At 51.3% G+C, this 19,857-nt stretch overlaps 3 protein-coding genes across 3 annotated transcripts in view; 1 reads left to right on the forward strand and 2 right to left on the reverse strand.

The window, feature by feature from the left end:
• Positions 1-4,357: 4,357 nt before the first annotated feature.
• Positions 4,358-6,348, reverse strand: LOC112139430 (keratin, type I cytoskeletal 13). Its single transcript, XM_024262228.2, has 8 exons — positions 5,889-6,348; positions 5,713-5,795; positions 5,488-5,644; positions 5,253-5,414; positions 5,044-5,169; positions 4,833-4,907; positions 4,615-4,760; positions 4,358-4,540 (listed from the first exon to the last, which is right to left on the reverse strand). The coding sequence occupies exons 1-8, from the start codon at positions 6,315-6,317 to the stop codon at positions 4,408-4,410; spliced, it is 1,311 nt and encodes a 436-aa protein (XP_024117996.1). The 5' UTR covers positions 6,318-6,348; the 3' UTR covers positions 4,358-4,407.
• A 7,938-nt stretch (positions 6,349-14,286) lies between these two features.
• LOC118599940 lies at positions 14,287-16,094 on the forward strand (the record flags this gene model as incomplete). Its single annotated transcript, XM_036216343.1, is given in 1 exon segment — positions 14,287-16,094. A coding segment is annotated over 1 exon segment (679 nt), but the record flags the coding sequence as incomplete, so codon positions are not given.
• A 2,510-nt stretch (positions 16,095-18,604) lies between these two features.
• Positions 18,605-19,857, reverse strand: part of LOC112139440 (keratin, type I cytoskeletal 13) — a 2,661-nt gene continuing 1,408 nt past the window's right edge. Inside the window, exons 3-7 of the mRNA XM_036216344.1 lie at positions 19,695-19,857; positions 19,449-19,610; positions 19,200-19,325; positions 18,908-19,128; positions 18,605-18,836 (exon numbers count right to left, since the gene is read on the reverse strand). The exon at positions 19,695-19,857 is cut by the window's right edge and continues 12 nt beyond it. Coding sequence (XP_036072237.1) covers positions 18,689-18,836; positions 18,908-19,128; positions 19,200-19,325; positions 19,449-19,610; positions 19,695-19,857 — 820 coding nt within the window. The 3' untranslated portion in view covers positions 18,605-18,688. The remainder of the gene's footprint in view (positions 18,837-18,907; positions 19,129-19,199; positions 19,326-19,448; positions 19,611-19,694) is intronic.

Genomic DNA, 19,857 nt, shown 5'->3' on the forward strand with positions numbered 1-19,857 from the left:
CTGCTATCGTGAGAGTAAACCACATCGTGCGAAGAATCTCTTTTCTTCCCTTTGATACGCTCTGAACCACAGAAGTTCACATTTAAATGTAAGTAATGACTTTATGTTGTAGCATGACCTTCTTAAAGTTATAAAACCGCTGTTGTTATGGATATTTAACCGCTGGACGCGCCGTGCTAATGCTAGCGGACCGCCGATGTTGATGACGTCATTGAACAAAAGTCACGTCTGAAATATTAGACACTATTTTTTCATCACCCTCCGTTTGGAGCGAACATGAAGGGATAAAGGAAGGGGGAGGGAGAAGGGGGAGGGAGAAGGGGAGTACTCGGATCGGGCCTACAAACTCCTGTTGTGACAGTAAAATCCGTCTGACACACGAGCCTCTCAGTCCGGATCTGTTTGATCAGCTGTTGGACAGGACCACAAAAGGACAAAGAGGGAGTCCACAGAACGCGCCCTGTCCGCACCACGGGAGAGCGTCCAGAGGGTTAGGATTCTGGGATACGCTGATGGAACACAGGATCATGATAGGGATTCTGGGATGCCATTAACACAGTTCCTGACAGAACCTGGAGCCAGAATAAAATGCTGACCTCGGCGACCACGTTGTCTTCTGTGACGGCTAACCTGGCTGAGGATGAAAGTCTCTGTGTGAGGAGAACATGACGGCGTCGGTTTGTTCTCTCATATCTGAACACAGAATCTTCGGTTCTGCTCTCATGTCTGGACTGGTCCGGTCACGGCTGGAGGACAGAGACGTTCAGACCACCGACCTCTCCGGTCTGGTTCTGGGATATCCTTCAGCCTGCACCGCCTGGACTCCTCACCACAGTACCGTCCTCTTCACCCTCTTCATCAGCTGCTCCCTCTCTGCTGCTGTGACCTTCACTCGGCCTCAGGCGGCAGAGACGTCGTCTGACCTTCATCTCCAAGGTCGTTCTTGTAACGCTGCCGTCTCCTGCTAACAGCAGGCACAACTCCTGCTCCTCACCGCTTCTCCTCTTGGTTCCAGGATCCACACAGAGTTTGGGAAGAGTCATGGGAGAGCGCTGCGAACTGTGCAGCTGCAGGAAAACGTCTCCATGATCCGCTTGAAACGACTGCAGAGTTAGAGTTTGAGCGGATTGTACTCCTGTCGGATTTGTGTTTGTGTACATCCCCATATGTGTGTGTGTGTGTGTACTTGTGTGTGTTCCTGGGTGTGTGTGCATGTGCTTCTTGGGCCGGTCAGTCACAGTTAAGTTAATGTGGACATCCTTCAAACCCTGATGGGGTCCAGATGACCCACCCCTACATTCAGGTGTTAGCCCTACCATGACAAAGGTGGACAAGACTTCATGTCTGTCATTGGACACCAGTAAAGATCCACAATCATTGAAAAATAAGTGCAGCGCACTGTCTTATGGGTCCAGATGACCCACGTTAATGTAAACAAGCCAAGGAGAGCAGAAGGGTCACAGTCGTCCTATGAGAATATTTTTATTAAGAAAACTTTCCCGGTAGTGTTTTACTGATGTACTGAGGACGTTTTTAACCTAACTATCTAAAAAAAAACATTTTTTATGTTGATCTGAAGCCTCTGTTTCCAAAATCTCCTCTGAGGGGGCGTGACTTTTGGAGCTCCGCCCCTGACCCCAACCTGTCTGATTATAGCTCTGTGTCTCATTAGCGTAAATCTTCATAAAATTCAATCTGGGTAATGTCCACCCGTCTGGTTCTGATCCGAGGAAGTGAAGATCTTCATGGACAGAACTTCCTCCAAAATCCTGATTCTTTCTCCTTCCAGTTCACCAAAGACTCTTTTAGCTAATTCTCCAATGTTTATTGACTGTGATCAATACATTCAATCATTGGTTTCTCAGAGTTCTTGATAAAATAATCAAAGCTAACATCAAAATGCTCTTTCATTGATTTACAATCCTTTCCAACTGTCTGTCAAAGACAGTTTGATTGACAGATTTAAAAGGAGAAATACTCAGAAATGTAAAAACAAAATGATTTTTTTACATTTGTTCTCTTTAGAAATAAAATGACACACAAACATGTTAAAACTCTAAAAACAGGATTTTCACCAGAAGTTTTTAGATCATAGGATCATTTCTAGGATTCCCCCGAGTGAAACAGAAGTAAATCTTTGAAGGAGATTATTGTAGAACTCCTCTCAGTGAATGAATCTGATCGTCAGGAACACATTCGAAAGGCGGCGAGCAGCGTGCGGTGAAAGAGGGGCGGGGCACAGGAATCGTGTTCGGTGCTTCATGGCTCCTCCTCCGCCCAGCTGACTGGAGGAACTGGACACCCCGCTGATGTCCCGCCTCCAGAGCCGTATACCTCTCCGTGATTGGTTCGTTCCGCTCTGCACACAACTGTCATTCATATCAATCTTGCGGGCCGCACTGACAGTAATCTATCATATTAAGACGAGGGCCCAAATTATCGTCCCGGGGGCCGCAGTTGGCCCGCGGGCCGCGAGTTTGAGACCCCTGCCTTATGGTATAAGAACAGCGTACAACAGCATGTGTTTGTTGGCGGAGGACTCTGGGATATTTCTGACCTTCCCACGTTTCCTGGGGACGCTGGAGTGGGAGGTGTTGAACCTCTCTGACCCTCCCTAACGAGAACAGGTGTGTGAGCAGGTGAGGACAATGCCCAACCAGGCAGGCGCTACAACCACGAGGTTTAAGAAGGTGGAGAAGCAGCCCAGATACAGCCAGTAAAGTTCAAGTATTTGGTGAGGGCAAATGTTTGTGTTGTATTTGTAGTTTTATATGGTGTGTAGTCATAGTAATTATGTGAAACTGTTTTGACTTGTAAATTGATTCTTTCAGGTCTTTTCAGGTTAATTGTTGTAATATTGTTTCTTCTTTTTCACCTGCTGCTGTTGCTGCACGACCACTGAAGCTGCAACACTGTAGATGGACATCAGTGTGAAACAGCAAAAGAAGGCGGAGTCAATTCCTTCAGGGAGCTGGGGCGACTCGGGGTTTGGAAAACGACTTGACAGTGTTCCATTGTCCTTGTCAATACTTCATCATACACCTACCACATGTCAGTAGAACATTTCACTCAGAACCATCTCGAATATCCCGATCATTCTGAGGAGCTCCTTTCTGGGTTCAGTCCCGTCCCAGCACAGACACGCTCCTCAGGCTGGTCATGATCTCCTTTATCCCGGCCGGAGCGCTCTGTCGGTGGGAAGGGGTTCTCCTTCAGAGGCTCCACTCAAACATGGGTCAACAGGTTCCTGTTGACCCTCTAATGCTCCTTTATCAGGAAGACCAGCAGGTCCGTGCAGAAGTCCAGTCAGGTGTTAACCCCCCCCCCCAGCCTCAGACAAACTCCTGGTGAGTCAAAAAGATCGTGACCCCTGACCTTCAGCGGTGATGTCCGCTCTGCTGCTTTACAGCTCAGAACGGCTAATAGGCTAACGGCGCAGCATGCTAGCTGGGCTGCTGCACATCACTTTATTTTTACGAGGATCATAAAGTTCTGCCAGCAGCTGCCACGCCCTGACAGTCTGACCCGGGTTCTGTTCCAGCTTCAGCAGAACCGCAGCTCAAGCTGAGGCCGGATTTACATAAAGCAGCTCCACGCTGCAGGTTGAGGCCTGAGCGGGAAACCGCAGGCACAAAACCAGGAATCCGGAGTGAGCCGTTCCTGAAGACGGCTCCGATCCAGGAACCTGTCTGAACCGGAACCAGCTGCCTCTGCAGACCGGGCCCAGCGCAGGCCGGCTCAGCCTGTTCGTGATGAGCATGGGCGACCGCCAGCCTGCAGCGGGGGAGGGGTGGGTGGGGGCGCTGGGAGGTCAGCATGCTGCTGGAGGCACCGTGGAGCGACAGCGCCGGTGACTGACGTTTGAGGATCCAGTTATGTAAGAACCCCCCCCCTTCCTGCTTCAGGGTGGAGGCGGGGCTCACCTGTTCATGACAGACACCTGACGGATCATTCAGAGTCTCAGCTCCGCCTCTGCAGCTGTGTTTGAACCTGCTCTCTGTGAGGCCACAGTGCGACCACTACACCACAGTGCCGCCCGTTCAGACTCTTCATGGTCCATAGCAGAGAGGAGGGAGGCGCGTTCGTACCGGGACCCCTCTGACAGGCCGCTGGGTCAGAGCCTTGCTCATGGGCACCGCAGCAGCGCCCCCCCCGGAGGTCACACCCCCACGTCTGTCCAACTTTTTTTTGACATCTAAGCTCAGCAGCCCCGCCTCCTGTGGTCCACTGTTACCACGGCAACGGGCTTCAAGAGCAACTTCCCAGAAAACCAGGTGATAATAACTGCTGTGACGATGGCGCCGCCGTGTGGCAGCGGCCGGAGGTGCATCAGAGGGGAAATGAGGACAGACACGGATCTGATCTAGACTTTTATTGAGTGATCAGGATCAGGATGAGCGGCGCTCCTCAAAGGGTGGAGGAGGTGGAGCTTTTGCTCACCACCACGCCGTCCACCACCTCCTCCACCACTGTTACCACCCGCTTGGTCGTAGTGGTCGAGGACGAAGACGAGGACGAAGACGAGGACTTGGACACGACGCTGTGGGCCAATCAGAACACAGATTAGTGATGCATTAGCGGTCGATGGGACTCAGCACACCTGCACAGCCTTACCTGGTGGCGTCTCCGTCCAGCAGGCGGCGGTATTCAGTGATCTCCATCTCCAGCCGTTGTTTAATGTTCAGGAGTGTGTTGTAGTCGAAACTCTGCCGCTCCAGGTCTGCCCGCAAATTTCCAATCTGCTCCTCCAGAAACGTCACCTGCAGACGGACTCACAGGTGAGGCCGTAGCTCCGCCCACACCCCACCCCAGCACCCTGAATGAGGACTCACCTGATTCTGACACGACATCAGCTGTGTGTTGTATCTGCCCTGAGTCTCATTCAGAGTCGCCTCCAGAGCCATTTTCTGTGAAGAAAGGGGGCGGAGTCACACACAAGGACCTTCACAGTACAGGTCGTGTCACAGCAGGACTTCAGTCTGCAGCTCCGGCATCACAGATGTTTGACAGTTTGTGTTGTTGTGTTGTGGTTTTGAGCCTCACCATGCTCTGCTGTGATTGGAGCTCGATCTCCAGCGACTGCAGCGTCCTCTTCAGCTCGCTCACTTCACTCTTGGACGTCTGCAGCGTGGTCGTCTGCACCACCACCTCTTTGTTCAGAGCCTCTGTCTGCAGAGCGTGCACGCACACACACACACGCTGCTTAGCACACACACAACACCAACGCGGCAGGAAGTGATGTCACAGCCTACCTTGGCCGTGAACCAGGCCTCCAGATCTTTGCGGTTCTTGTTGGCCATCATCTCGTAGTGCTCGCGGACCTCCTCCATGACCTTATTGAGGTCCTGGGCGGGCGCCGCGTCCACCTCCACGTTCACCTGCCCGCTCATCTGAGCCCGAAGGGCGAGCATCTCCTGCACACAAACGCTGGCGTGAGCTCGAGTCCGACGGGGAACCCTGCGGCCGCCGCCGCTCAGACCAGCTGACCTCCTCGTGGTTCTTCTTCAGGAAGACCAGCTCCTCCCTCAGACCCTCCAGCTGCATCTCCAGGTCGCTCTTGCTCAGCGTCAGGTCGTCCAGGACCCTCCGGAGCCCGGCGATGTCGGCCTCCACGGACTGCCGCATGGTGAGCTCCGTCTCGTACCTGCAGGAGGTCAGCACACGTCATGGCGGGCTCTGCGGGGTGGAGACCCTCAGGCGCGTGGTACTCACTTGGTCCTGAAGTCGTCTGCAGCCAGGCGAGCGTTGTCCAGGCTCAGGTGGACCGCAGCGTTCCTGCTGTTGGCCTCCAGTATCTGAGGAGAGAAGAATCTGCTTCAGTTTGGGTCTGAGGACCATCGGATCTGGAGGACTGGACCAGGGGGCGGGTAATGGTTATCAGATCTCACCTTGGCTCTGATCTCGGCGATGGTCTTGAAGAACTCGCTGTAGTCCCTGGTGGCGGGGCCCACTCTGCTCTCCACGAACTGGCGGATTTTCAGCTCCAGCTCGGTGTTGGCCTTCTCCAGCCGGCGGACCTTCTCCAGGTAGGAGGACAGGCGGTCGTTCAGGTTCTGCATGGTGAACTTCTCGTTCCCGATGACGCTGTCCTCCATGCCGCCCGCCCTGAAGCTGGCAGAGGACGAGAAGCTCCTCCCATAGCCCCCGTCCATGAACGAGGAGGAGGCCCGGACGCCCTGGCCCCCAGCCCCGCCGTAGACGCTGCCGGAGCTCATGGTGGTCCTCCGACCTCCGCTGGAGTAGCCGATCATGGAGCCGCCGGAGCCGCCCATGGAGCTGGACATGGAGATGGAGCGGGAGGAGGACTGGAAGGCCATGATGCTGCAGAGATGTGCAGGAGAGTGAGGAGCCAGGCGGCCGCGCCGCTTTTAAAGCCGTCGCGCTGCAGCCGCAGGGGAGGCCCACAGACAGGTATGTGGGTGGGCGGAGCCACAGCAGGGCTGGGGAACATTTCCACGGCTGCCGCCCTGCAGGCTGTGAGTGACCTTTACTCACAAACGAGTCGAGACAGAAACGGCCCCACCGAGCAGAAAATTACATATGAAGAATGTGCTGGGGGGGGGGGCGTTAAAGTGAGGACCTGAATGCTGCAGCTTTTATTTAGCTTGACACATTCTCTGCAGGTGTGGACGGACGCTCCACCTCCGTACCTCTGTGGGCGGGACAAATGCTGACGGAAGCTAGTGGAGCTCTACACCCCCTCCTCTCCTCCACCTGACCTTCTGACCTGCAGCAGAACACAGATCCTGGAACCGCAACAGGCCTCTGCTGCCTGATGAGGGGTGCACTCTACTGCGATCTAAAGAGTTCTACTGCGATCTGCAGAGTTCTATTGCATCCTAAAGAGTTCTACTGCGATCTATAGAGTTCTACTGCGATCTGCAGAGTTCTATTGCATTCTAAAGAGTTCTACTGCATCCTAAAGAGTTCTACTGCGATCTACAGAGTTCTACTGCGATCTGCAGAGTTCTATTGCATTCTAAAGAGTTCTACTGCATTCTAAAGAGTTCTACTGCGTCCTGCAGAGTTCTACTGCATCCTAAAGAGTTCTACTGCGATCTATAGAGTTCTACTGCGATCTGCAGAGTTCTACTGCGATCTGCAGAGTTCTATTGCATTCTAAAGAGTTCTACTGCATTCTAAAGAGTTCTACTGGGTCCTGCAGAGTTCTACTGCGTCCTGCAGAGTTCTACTGCATCCTAAAGAGTTCTACTGCGATCTACAGAGTTCTACTGCGTCCTGCGGTGGTCCGGGCTTTCCGGCGCTCTGTCATCAGCTTTCATGTTCGCTGTGTTCTGTAAAAACAGACTCAGATCCAGTTTTGTCTTCTGGCACTCAGTGAATCTTTACCTCTCCCCATTCCTTTTGTAGCACCACACCTAGGTCACAATTGCTTGCCTGTCAGTGCCTCAGATTGCCCCTCCTGCCTTGATTGCCACCGCAAATATTCCCCCTTTCACACAGAGTCAGTGAATGCTATCAAACCTGCTTTCACGCCCACATTTGTCCTTTGAGCTCGTTCTTCGGAACACGCTATCGCATCCATCACTCAGCAGGTTTTAGTGCAAACAGGACAAACGGAGAAAGAAACACTTTCTTTCTGAGCCGTCGATCCAGCCGGGCCTGTTCTGCAGACCTGCAGGGACCACGAGTCCTGCAGAGGCTGGTTCTGCACGCCGGGCCCGGCTGTCCAAACCCTGGATGTCTCCGATGTTTCTCCCCTTCATCGTGAACAGAACCTAACAGCACAACTCCTGTGGATCAGGCGGCTCTGACCCGGTTCTTCGTGTGCATCCAGGTTCAGATGTAAGTGGTGATGGTGCTGTTGAGGGTGGAGGGGGTGTGGGGGGAGTCAGGACACAGGATTGGAATGGGAGTGGAGGACAGGAAGTGTGATCCAGAATAAAACAGCAATGGACTTCGGCTCAAACCGGATCGAGTTGGACCTCAGAACCCTAAGAACAGGATTTGTTTCAGAAAACATTAAAGTTCTGCTAGAACTTCTGAGGCGTCTTCAGTCGGATCAGTCGGTGGTGGATGTCTGACCTCCTCAGGTTCCACTCTTCACTGACCAGGCCGACTGCCAGAAAGCGCTTCTGCGCGGCGGGATAAGACAGTCCCCTCTGACACAGCCCCGAGTGACTCGCTCCGAGTCTTTTCTTCGGTGGACAAATACTGCAAAGCTAAGTAATGTAGCACCTTAAACACCAGCCGAATGTCCATGAATTTGTGAAGATTGTCCCAGTTTAAAAGACTTTTAAAAACTTTTTTTTTTTTTAAACTTTTTTTAAAAACAGCACAGTGATGATAGTACCTCGGTTTTTTGTGCAGAACCTTATATAACACCTCCAGCGATTTCTTTGGACTTTGTCCAGCCTGGAACCAGGAGGTTATACAGTCATTAAAATGACTACAAATCATTGAGTGTAAAAACATTTTTGCAGCTTCAAGGGACTTTTCATTTCGTACGACCGGTAATTTAAAAGACTGAACTTGATCTTTTTACACAATTTTTCAATGTGGGTTTTAAAGGATAATTGTGAATCAATCGTTAAACCAAGATACTTGAAATGGCTGACAATCTCTATCTTTTCTCCGTTAATTTCTATATCGGGGTCAGGTGATGCTCTGATTGTCTTACTGAAGTCTATGCCCATAGCTTTAGAAATATTCAGCTCAAGACAGGACTCCTGTAACCATGACATCGCTTTGGCGAGTTTTGCAGCAACAGCGACTTTGGAGCGACCGTGAACAAAGAAAACTGTGTCGTCCGCATACATTATGCATTCAGCTTCGGGACACACAGAATACAAATCATTAATGTACAGACTAAACAAAAGGGGGCCTAATATGGATCCCTGAGGGACCCCAGAAGTAAGCTTAAGGGAACCAGAACTGCAGTTGCTAATTGACACTGTTTGTCTACGATCGTGCAGATAGGATTCAATCCAGCTCACTGTATTGTTGGAAAAATTAAGCTTTGAAAGTTTGGTGAGAAGAACAGAGTGGTTTACTGTGTCAAAAGATTTCCTGAGGTCCAAAAAAACTGCACCTACGAATCCACCCTTATCAATGATGATGGCATGTAGCCGTCTCAGTGGAATGTTTGCGTCTGAAACCACACTGCCTGCTGTGAAGGGAAGGGCAGCTGCTATTAGGAAAGTGAACATCTGCTCTGCCACCCACTTTTCTGCAACTTTGGAAACAACCGGAAGAATACTGAGTGGTCGGAAGTTCTTCAGAAGAGATGGATCACCAGATTTAAAGACAGGAGTAACAGTAGCAGATTTCCAGGCATTTGGAAAGTGGCCACAGGAAACAGATATGATGGCAGTCTAGATGAGGCTGAATAATTCCTTTCTTGCCTTCCTGGAAACCTGTTAGAAATATCAGACATTGATTCAATAAAATAATTGTTAAAAGCATCAGCCATGTCTTTAGATTTTTCCATTATTTTTCCATCTAACTGAATTTGCAATGGTTTTGCTTTTTGAGTATTTTGGTTGCCCAGTAGATTTTTAATGTACTTCCAGGTTATTTCCGGATTTCCCTTTGCATTATTCAATGCGGTTATGAAAAAGTTTGCTTTAGATTTCCTTATTTCTTTCACAACCTTATTTCTCAAGGAGGCAAACTAGTATTGATCACGTTCTTTCATCAGTTTCAAAATAGAATTGTTTAGCCAAGGAAGCCCATTCTTTTTAGCTTTAGTTTAATTATCCGTGAAAATTGTTTGATAGTTTGTTGTATTTGGCTAGTAAATCTCGAACAGTCCTCATCTAAATTTCTGCCTAGGATTAACTCATCCCAATTTACTTCTTGGATTGAGTCTTGTGAATGAGATTGGGGGGTAAGGACTGGACTATGCTTTCAGGACCATCCTGTTCTTCCCCATTCTCTTTGGTCAAAAGTTCACAGCGTCTCTGAATGAAACCATCTCCAGCAGAACCAGCAGGTCTCTCATAAAAGGTTCTGATCCAGGACGGGCTGGCCTGCAGACTCTTTTACAAAGGTTCTGAACGATGGCAGTGAAAGTATCTTGAGGGCTGAACTTGTTCGTTACCTTAGAAGTCAAACCGGACCGACAGAAAGTGTTTCAAAAACTGCAGGTCTGTCATCAAGCAGAGCTGGAATGCTGAGCCTTCAGTATAAATCCAAACTGTTGTTGCAGGCAGACTAAAGCTGTCAGGGTTACAACAGAACCTCATGGGAACGACTCTGAAACCTGGAGAGGAGCTGAAGGCGTTTTAATCGACATTTACCTCAAATCTATTAGAAACGCGAAGAACGTCTGCAAAAGTGATGAATCTGGTGATCAGAAGACCTGAAATACAGAAAGATTCTTCTGCAGCGTCATATAGCAGCTGACGATTCATAGAGCGGCTAATGCGTCGTAGAGCGGCTGATGCGTCGTAGAGCGGCTGATGCTTCATAGAGTGGCTAATGCTTCATAGAGTGGCTAATGCGTCGTATAGCGGCTGATGCGTCGTAGAGCGGCTGATGCTTCATAGAGTGGCTAATGCTTCATAGAGTGGCTAATGCGTCGTAGAGCGGCTGATGTGTCGTAGAGCGGCTGATGTGTCGCAGAGCGGCTGATGTGTCGTAGAGCGGCTAATGTGTCGTAGAGCGGCTGATGTGTCGTAGAGCCGCTGATGTGTCATAGAGCGGCTGATGCAGAGTAGAGCGGCTGATGCGTCGTAGAGCGGTTGATGCGTCGTAGAGCGGCTGATGCAGAGTAGAGCGGTTGATGTGTCGTAGAGCGGCTGATGGGTCGTAGAGCGGTTGATGTGTCGTAGAGCGGCTGATGCGTCGTAGAGCGGCTGATGCGTCGTAGAGCGGCTGATGCGTCGTAGAGCGGCTGATGCGTCGTAGAGCGGCTGATGCGTCGTAGAGCGGCTGATGCGTCGTAGAGCGGCTGATGCGTCGTAGAGCGGCTGATGCGTCGTAGAGCGGCTGATGCGTCGTAGAGCGGCTGATGCGTCGTAGAGCGGCTGATGCGTCGTAGAGCGGCTGATGCGTCGTAGAGCGGCTGATGCGTCGTAGAGCGGCTGATGCGTCGTAGAGCGGCTGATGCGTCGTAGAGCGGCTGATGCGTCGTAGAGCGGCTGATGCGTCGTAGAGCGGCTGATGCGTCGTAGAGCGGCTGATGCGTCGTAGAGCGGCTGATGCGTCGTAGAGCGGCTGATGCAGAGTAGAGCGGTTGATGTGTCGTAGAGCGGCTGATGGGTCGTAGAGCGGTTGATGTGTCGTAGAGCGGCTGATGCGTCGTAGAGCGGCTGATGCAGAGTAGAGCGGGTGATGTGTCGTAGAGCGGCTGATGCGTCGTAGAGCGGTTGATGCGTCGTAGAGCGGCTGATGCAGAGTAGAGCGGTTGATGTGTCGTAGAGCGGCTGATGGGTCGTAGAGCGGTTGATGTGTCGTAGAGCGGCTGATGCGTCGTAGAGCGGCTGATGCAGAGTAGAGCGGGTGATGTGTCGTAGAGCGGCTGATGCGTCGTAGAGCGGTTGATGCGTCGTAGAGCGGCTGATGCAGAGTAGAGCGGTTGATGTGTCGTAGAGCGGCTGATGGGTCGTAGAGCGGTTGATGTGTCGTAGAGCGGCTGATGCGTCGTAGAGCGGCTGATGCAGAGTAGAGCGGGTGATGTGTCGTAGAGCGGCTGATGCGTCGTAGAGCGGTTGATGCGTCGTAGAGCGGCTGATGCAGAGTAGAGCGGTTGATGTGTCGTAGAGCGGCTGATGCGTCGTAGAGCGGTTGATGCGTCGTAGAGCGGCTGATGCAGAGTAGAGCGGCTGATGTGTCGTAGAGCGGCTGATGCGTCGTAGAGCGGTTGATGCGTCGTAGAGCGGCTGATGCAGAGTAGAGCGGCTGATGTGTCGTAGAGCGGCTGATGCGTCGTAGAGCGGCTGATGCGTCGTAGAGCGGCTGATGCGTCGTAGAGCGGCTGATGCGTCGTAGAGCGGCTGATGCGTCGTAGAGCGGCTGATGCGTCGTAGAGCGGCTGATGCGTCGTAGAGCGGCTGATGCGTCGTAGAGCGGCTGATGCGTCGTAGAGCGGCTGATGCGTCGTAGAGCGGCTGATGCGTCGTAGAGCGGCTGATGCGTCGTAGAGCGGCTGATGCGTCGTAGAGCGGCTGATGCGTCGTAGAGCGGCTGATGCGTCGTAGAGCGGCTGATGCGTCGTAGAGCGGCTGATGCGTCGTAGAGCGGCTGATGCGTCGTAGAGCGGCTGATGCGTCGTAGAGCGGCTGATGCGTCGTAGAGCGGCTGATGCGTCGTAGAGCGGCTGATGCGTCGTAGAGCGGCTGATGCGTCGTAGAGCGGCTGATGCAGCGTAGAGCGGCTGATGTGTCGTAGAGCGGCTGATGCGTCGTAGAGCGGCTGATGTGTCGTAGAGCGGCTGATGTGTCGTAGAGCCGCTGATGTGTCGTAGAGCGGCTGATGCGTCGTAGAGCGGCTGATGCAGCATAGAGCGGCTGATGCAGAGTAGAGCGGCTGATGCGTCGTAGAGCGGCTAATGTGTCGTAGAGCGGCTGATGTGTCGTAGAGCCGCTGATGTGTCGTAGAGCCGCTGATGCAGCGTACAGCACTCCTTCATAAAGTGCTGCTGCGTAGAGCATCTGCCTACAGAGCTCTAGAGCTGTAAAGACTGTTGGGGAAAAGGATTACAAAATCATGATTTACTGTAATTTCATCCCTTTTTATCAGTAACAGAGGATACTTAGAATTTTGAAGTTCATATTTTGGTAACAAATTTGAACTCTTGAACTACAGAAACCCTCGTTACTTCATTACTGAGGTTTTGTAGACAGACGTTTTCTCTCTCAACGGAGATTTCACACAAAAAAAACTTTACTGGTTTCTTTGCATCTGCATGTGCACACGGTGGATTGTTTAAAGTACAGCGTGTCAGCGTTTCCAAACTGTCTCAAAGAAGAGACATGTAGAGATGCTGGACGAGTCCTCTCATCGATCCAGAGCAGCACAGACTCTGTCTTTGACCGAGTGAAACAACCCTAAAGACCGGTTCTGTGGTGTGACCATCTTGAGCCAGGTGTTTTTTTTCCTCGTGATAGAATATCTAAAGTCAGACAAAATGAAGATGGAGGCTGTAACAGTTCTGAGTTTGAATGTAGTTTTAGATAAATCTGAATGTGTTGGTCTGACTGTGAATGTGGCTCTAAATGTGCTGTAACTTCTTCATGTGTCCTGATGAAGTCAGCTTGTGACTTGAAGTGAGTTCATTTAGAAAGTCATTGCTGTAAAATAGACTTCAATAAACGACAAGAGGATCATGTCTGTGACGAGCGGGTTTTCTGCAGGGAGTTTGTATGAGTGGAAGAATAGTAAAGTAACTTAAAATTAAGTAATGAGTAAAGTGATTGAATTACACTTTCATGCAGTAACTAAAGTAAATAATGAATTACTTTTTAAAGTATTTTACCTAGCACTATCCATAGAGCAGCAGCCACTTTGGCTCATGACACGAGGAACGGGAATCAAACACTGACTGTCAATCAAAAGAACTCTCTGCTCTGTGGCACCATCTACAGAGCAGAGAGTGAAGTGCTCTTCCTGAGCTGGAACTAGACAGCAACACACAATAACACGGCACAAACAATACCATAGGATATCCTGGTAACCGTGGGGTCCCTCAGGGATCCATCTTGGGACTAACCTTGTTTCAAATCTCTATAAACCAAACTGCTAATTCCCTTGTTCATTTGTATGCTGCTGACACTAGTCTGTACACATCCAGGCCTTCGTTAGAGACTGTCATCTCTTCAGAAGAGTTTCACCCATTTGGCTTCTCCAGTCTTCACCTCTGAATCAACACTAACAAAACTACATTTATGATTTTCAGTGGACATTCAGCTCAGACACCTTGTGAGGGCAGAATGTCAATCCTTCACAGCAGCGACACTACAACATGTCAGCTCATATAAATGTTTATGGATTTGGCTGGACAGACCACTTACCTTTGATTTGATTCTACATCATCTACAGATCAGCTTCAAAGACTCTCCGTCATAAACTGATGTCCTCTATCTCAGATCTATTCTCTCTGCTGCTTCCTTTAACACTCATCACTGTGATCTGTCTGATCTGGTCAAACGGCTGTCGCTCTCACAGACACATGGAGCTCAGACTCTGACTGGTAAAACTCCACATTTCCTTCAGTCCATCCTTAAAATTATAACCAGTCCTCATCGTTTGTGTTCCAGAGACTTTCTCACCATGGTTGTAACCAGGGTTTGACCCCCCAACCCCACCCCCCCAGCCGCTCATCATTCCCTTCTGTGCCCCCATCACTAGAATGAGCAGCAGAAAACCCTGAAGTTTCATACGTTGGACTCATCCTCTGCATTTAAGACATCTTTAGCAGATGTGATTAGTGATGAATGCAGATGTTTTAACTCTTTTTTTTAAATTCTCTTGTCTTTTGATTATAATCATTAACTTGGTTCTTCCTGCAGACTTTATTATAAATGTTTGTATATGTATAAATGTTTTCATCTGTATGTAACTTATTCTTCTGTTTCTGCACTGCTGAAGCAGAAGATTCAGTTTCTCTGAGTTATCTCCATGTTTCTGCTGATGCTGCCCTCTGCTGGAGAGAAGACGTCAGGCCTGACACAGCATCAACCATCCACTCATATCAGCTCGCTGCAGCTTTCCATGGTGTGGGGCTGCAGGAGACGGCTGCCTTACAGTGTCTCCCGTACCTGAATGCCTTTGGAGTTATATTTTATCAGTGTTTTATCTTTTCCATGCACTTTTTTTTACATATCCTATAGATACTCTTTGAAATAACTTGGCTCCACCATGCGATCGCCGTCTTGTTTATTCAAGAAAAGAACTTTTTGCGCTGAAAACCAACGTCGGGAAGCAGCACAACGTCCCGGCCGAGCTGAGGGGAAAATACAGGGGCTGCAAAGCGGGAGCGAAGCTAAAGGCCCGGCAGAGACGTTTCCAGCCGGCGATCCCCTCGGTGCTTATGGGGAACGTTAACTCGCTGCCGAACAAGATGGACGAGCTCTCTGCACTGAACAATCAACGGAGTTATCGTGAGTGCAGCTTGTACATCCTCACGGAGATGTGGCTAACCGACGACACACCGGATGCTAACGTGGATCTACCGGGCCGACAGAGACACGCTCGCTTGTGGGAAAAGCAAAGGCGGAGGGTTCATCATTTATGTCAACAACCGCTGGTGCTGCCCGAAACATGTCTCCGTGAAAAAGGTACTGTGTTGTCGGGACTTGGAGCTGCTAGCCGTTAGCATGCGGACATATTACATGCCGAGGGAGCTGAGTCACATGATCATGTTTACATCCCGCCGAGCGCGGACGCGTCTGCAGCCTGTGAGAAGATCCACTCAGTAACAGCAAGGCTACAGAAGCACCCCGAGGCATTCATGGTCATATCTGGGGACTTTAATCATGCTTCCCTGGACTCCACCTTGGCCTCCTTCCACCAGGCTGTAGACTGCCCCACGAGGAACAATAGGACAATAGACCTGTTGTACAGCAACGTGACGGACGCTTACACAGCCACCCCCCTCCCCCCACTTGGAAAGTCTGATCACAACCTGGTGTTCCTGCAGCCACAGTACACCCCCCTGGTCAAAAGGATGTCAGCCACCACACGCTCCATCAGGAAGTGTTCACCTGAGGCTGAAGATGCTCTGAAGGACTGCTTTGACACCACTGACTGGGATGTACTGCTGAAACAACACGGTGAGGACCTGGAGGAGCAGACTCACTGCCTGACAGGTTACCTAAACTTCTGTTTGGATGTAGTCTCCCCCCAAAAGACTGTACGCTGTTACCCCAATAACAAGCCTTGGGTAACACAAGAGGTGAAAGCGGCCCTCAACAGGAAGAAGGTGGCTTTCATGAAGAAGGACAAAGAGGCTATGCTATCAGCACAGAGGGAGGTGAAACATCGCCTGAAAGAGGGGAAGGACACCTTCAGGAGGAAGGTGGAGAAGAAACTGGGTGAGAACCGTATGAGGGAGGTCTGGGACGGTGTCAACACCATCACAGGCTTCAGAACCAAAGCGACAACAGCGGGGGGGACAGTGGAGGAAGCTAACAGGCTGAACAAGTTTTTTAATCGTTATGACCAGCCCACTGTCCCCCCTCCCCCACCACAGGACTCTCCTTCACTGACTTCATCCCCTGTGCAGCCTCCACCACCCCTCCCCCCTTCTCAACACCTCCCCCAAATAACAGCTGACCAGGTGAGGGGAGAACTGAAGAAGCTTCACCCGAGGAAAGCAGCCGGCTCAGGACCCCCTGCAGTTTGCCTACCGAGCAGGTGTGGGGGTGGATGATGCCATCCTCTACCTCCTGCACCGAGTCCAAGCTCATCTGGATCAGGGGAGTGGCACAGTGAGGATCCTCTTCTTGGACTTCTCTAGTGCCTTCAACACGATCCAGCCACCGATGCTACTGGACAAACTGAGGGAGATGCAAGTGGAGCCCTGCTTGGTGTCCTGGATCGCTGACTACCTCACGGAGAGACCGCAGTACGTCAGACTACGGGGCACCACCTCAGACACCATCATCAGCAGCACAGGAGCACCCCAGGGGACGGTGCTGGCCCCCCTCCTCTTCACCCTCTACACCTCCGACTTCTGCTACACCTCGGAGCTGTGTCACATTCAGAAGTTTGCTGACGACACAGCCATTGTGGGGAGTATCAGGGACGACGGGGAGGACGAGTACAGGAGTCTAATCAGTGACTTGATGAACCATCTCCAGCTTAACACCTCGAAGACCAAGGAGCTGGTCATCGACTTCAGGAAGTCCAGCCCACAACCACAACCTGTGACCATCAGAGGCGATGAGGTGGAGATTGTAGGCGACTACAAGTACCTCGGGTTGTGGCTGGACAACAAGCTGGACTGGACACGCTGCACAGACCACCTGTACAAGAAGGGCCAGAGCCGTCTGTACTTCCTACGGAGACTGGGATCCTTCAACATCTGCAAGACGCTCCTGTGGATGTTCTACCAGTCGGTGGTGGCCAGCACTCTCTTCTACGCCGTGGTCTGCTGGGGGGGCAACCTGACAAAGAGGAGTGCTAACAGACTGGACAAACTGATCAGGGGAGCGGGCTCTGTGGTCGGCGTGAAGCTGGACCCCCTGGTGATGGTAGCAGAGAGGAGGACACTTAACAAACGGCGGGGGGGTCTTGGCGTGGGGATTGCTGGGTGTTCTCCGCCTTTTGTACATTCCATCTTTATCCATGTTAGGAAACCATAAACACTCACCTGAGCACAGGTATCAGCTCACCTTAGCACTGATAGTCTGTGTGACAGAATGAAAGTCTTTATCTGAATGGGTTTGTATGATGGAGTGTGTGAGCTGCTGTTATATTGTGTACATTGTGACTAGTTTAAATGTGGAGACTATCTCCACCAACAGGTGTGTGTGAAGCTGATTTCATTATTTTGTTATCAGACACATGATTGTTTCGTACCTGACATGTTTCGACGGAGAGCTTCCGTCTTCATCAGAGTCGTCCCCAGGTGGTGGAGTGTGTGTGTAACCACAGAGTGAGTGTGTAGACAGGCCCCGCCCATTCTAGTTTACTATTTAGACCTGGATGTTTTATGATGTTGTTTCCCTCTGTTACCATCTTCCTTTTCTCTAACCCCCCCCCCCTCTTTCCATTCGTCCAGCAAAACAAAAACAAAACATAATCACTATAAATAAAGTTTAGCACTGAATACAACAGGGGTTTATACTCGATAAATCTCTGTTGTGACAGTAAAATCCACAACCACGAAGCCTCACGGCCGACGGCGAGATACCACAGCAGCCAACTCAGACAACGTGTGGACGACGCGGAGCAGCTGGATCCAGGAATCAGTTTAAAAAAAAGTTATACCGGACCAATCAGAAGCCTTGATGAAAGTAGGTGGAGTCTGCTGGCCCCTCCTCCCATGTTCAAACTGTTTGATTGAAAGTGGAAGGGGCGTGGCCATAAATACCCTGAAGCCTCTGTCTTGCGCTGGGGGCCACAGGGGCGTAAAACGGTCTCAGAAAACTGTCATAAAACTCAGCAGATTGTTGCTTTGTGATTCTATACCCCCCAACACCCCTCTCTCTCTCTTGGTTCGGTCCGGTCCAACAAAAAGCAGAATCATGAATACAATTTATCCTCCGATCCAGCAGGAGTTCAGACAAATAAACTCCTGGAAAGTCCGAAGGGTCACGACCCCGACGGTAACGCCCGTCCAACACGCTCCGATCAGTCTGCTGCTCAGAGAGAAACGGAAACTCAGTCCAGTTCTCTGACACAGTCGATGGGCTTGACCTTTCACCTACGTTTGCGAATGAACTTTATTCACTGAGATCTCTGGATTCTTCCGTACATGCTCCCCGGATTCTGGGATCGAACCGGAACCGGAGAAACTGAGAAACTGCAGGTTTCAGTCTGACCTGAAACCGCAGCAGAGAGGATGGAGCGCTGCCTGATCCCGACCTTCCAGGCTGGTGAGTCACAGAGCAGAAACTCGGCGCTCGCCGCGTCTGCTGCCGGATGATGAGGCGTAAATAATCATGTGACTCCGGACCAATCAAAGAACCAGAAACAGCTTCAGCACAGATTTATTTGTAAGAGGCATGCACGGCTCGTGCACAGCTCGTGCACGGCTCGTGCACTGATGTTTGGCATCTCATTTTAACTCCTCGGTTTCCGTGGTCACCTCTCCGTCATCCGTGAATTCTTGGGTGACAATCACTACTTTCCGTCGGGTGGTGGAGGAGGGGGTGACGGTGGAGAAGGTGGTGACGGTGGAGGAGGTGGTAACGGTGGAGGAGGTGCTGCAGAGACAGCAGACTGCGGTTAGACTCGTGTTGGCCGCTCGGGTTCTGGCGCCGAGCCGGCCTCTCACCTGCCCGACTCCCCCTCCAGGAGCTCCCGGTACACCTGGATCTCCTGCTCCAGCCGGATCTTGGCATCCAGCAGGTTCTGGTAATTCCCCTGCTGCTGCTCCAGATCGGACCTCAGTTGCACCAGCTTCTCCTCTAGAGCCGTCAGCCAGTTCTGGTGACCCATCAGGGAATTGCCGTACCTGCCCTCGGTCTCACTGAGCACTGACTCCAAAACGGATTTCTGTGGGGGAGGGGTTAGAGCGTGAGAAGAGGGGGACGGCTGAAGGCAGGACGTGGCGCCGCAGAACACACCATGGAGTGCTGAGAGTGCAGGTCCATCTCCAGGGTCTGCAGGGTCTGTTTCAGGTAGGAGATCTCAGAGCGGGACTTCTCCATATGATCCATGTCCCAGAAACCTAATTTGTTGAGCTCATCAACCTGAGAGGAGACGAGACGAAACTTTGGACGGGTTTGGTTCCTGATGATCCAGACGGGACAGAAGGACACGCCCACACCAAACAAACAGACAAACAACCAAACAGGGCGTGGCTGACCGCTTACCTTGTTCTCCTGCCACTTCTCCAGTTCCTTACGGTTCTTCTCAGCGTCCCTCTCGTAATGCTTCCTGATGTCCTCCATGATGCTGAACAGGTCCTGCTGTGGTGGAGCGTCCACCTCCACGTTCACCTGAGCGCTCGCCTGGGAGACCTGAGCCTCCATGTCCTGGAGGGGAGAAGCGCCGCCACGCCCCCATCAGGGAAAGTCTCTTCTGGTTGGTGAGATCCTGCCCCCTCCCCCCGCCCTCACCTCCTCATGCTTGACCTTCACGTAGACAAGCTCCTCCTGCAGAGACTCGATCTGCACCTCCAGGTCGGACGTCTCCAGGGTCAGGTTATCCAGGAGCCTCTTCATCCCACCGATTTCGCCCTCCACATTCTGACGCATGGTCAGCTCGGTGTAGTTCCTGCGG

This window comes from Oryzias melastigma, linkage group LG17 (assembly GCF_002922805.2).
Source record: "Oryzias melastigma strain HK-1 linkage group LG17, ASM292280v2, whole genome shotgun sequence".
NCBI lineage: Eukaryota > Metazoa > Chordata > Actinopteri > Beloniformes > Adrianichthyidae > Oryzias > Oryzias melastigma.

Coding starts and splice junctions, on each gene's coding strand:
- LOC112139430 (XM_024262228.2), bottom strand. CDS start 6,317: ATGGCCTTCCAGTCCTCCTCCCGCTCCATCTCCATGTCCAGCTCCATG. Junction 5,796..5,888: donor TCGCCGAGATCAGAGCCAAG/GTGAGATCTGAT, acceptor TTCTCTCCTCAG/ATACTGGAGGCCAACAGCAG. Junction 4,908..5,043: donor TCCAATCACAGCAGAGCATG/GTGAGGCTCAAA, acceptor CTTTCTTCACAG/AAAATGGCTCTGGAGGCGAC.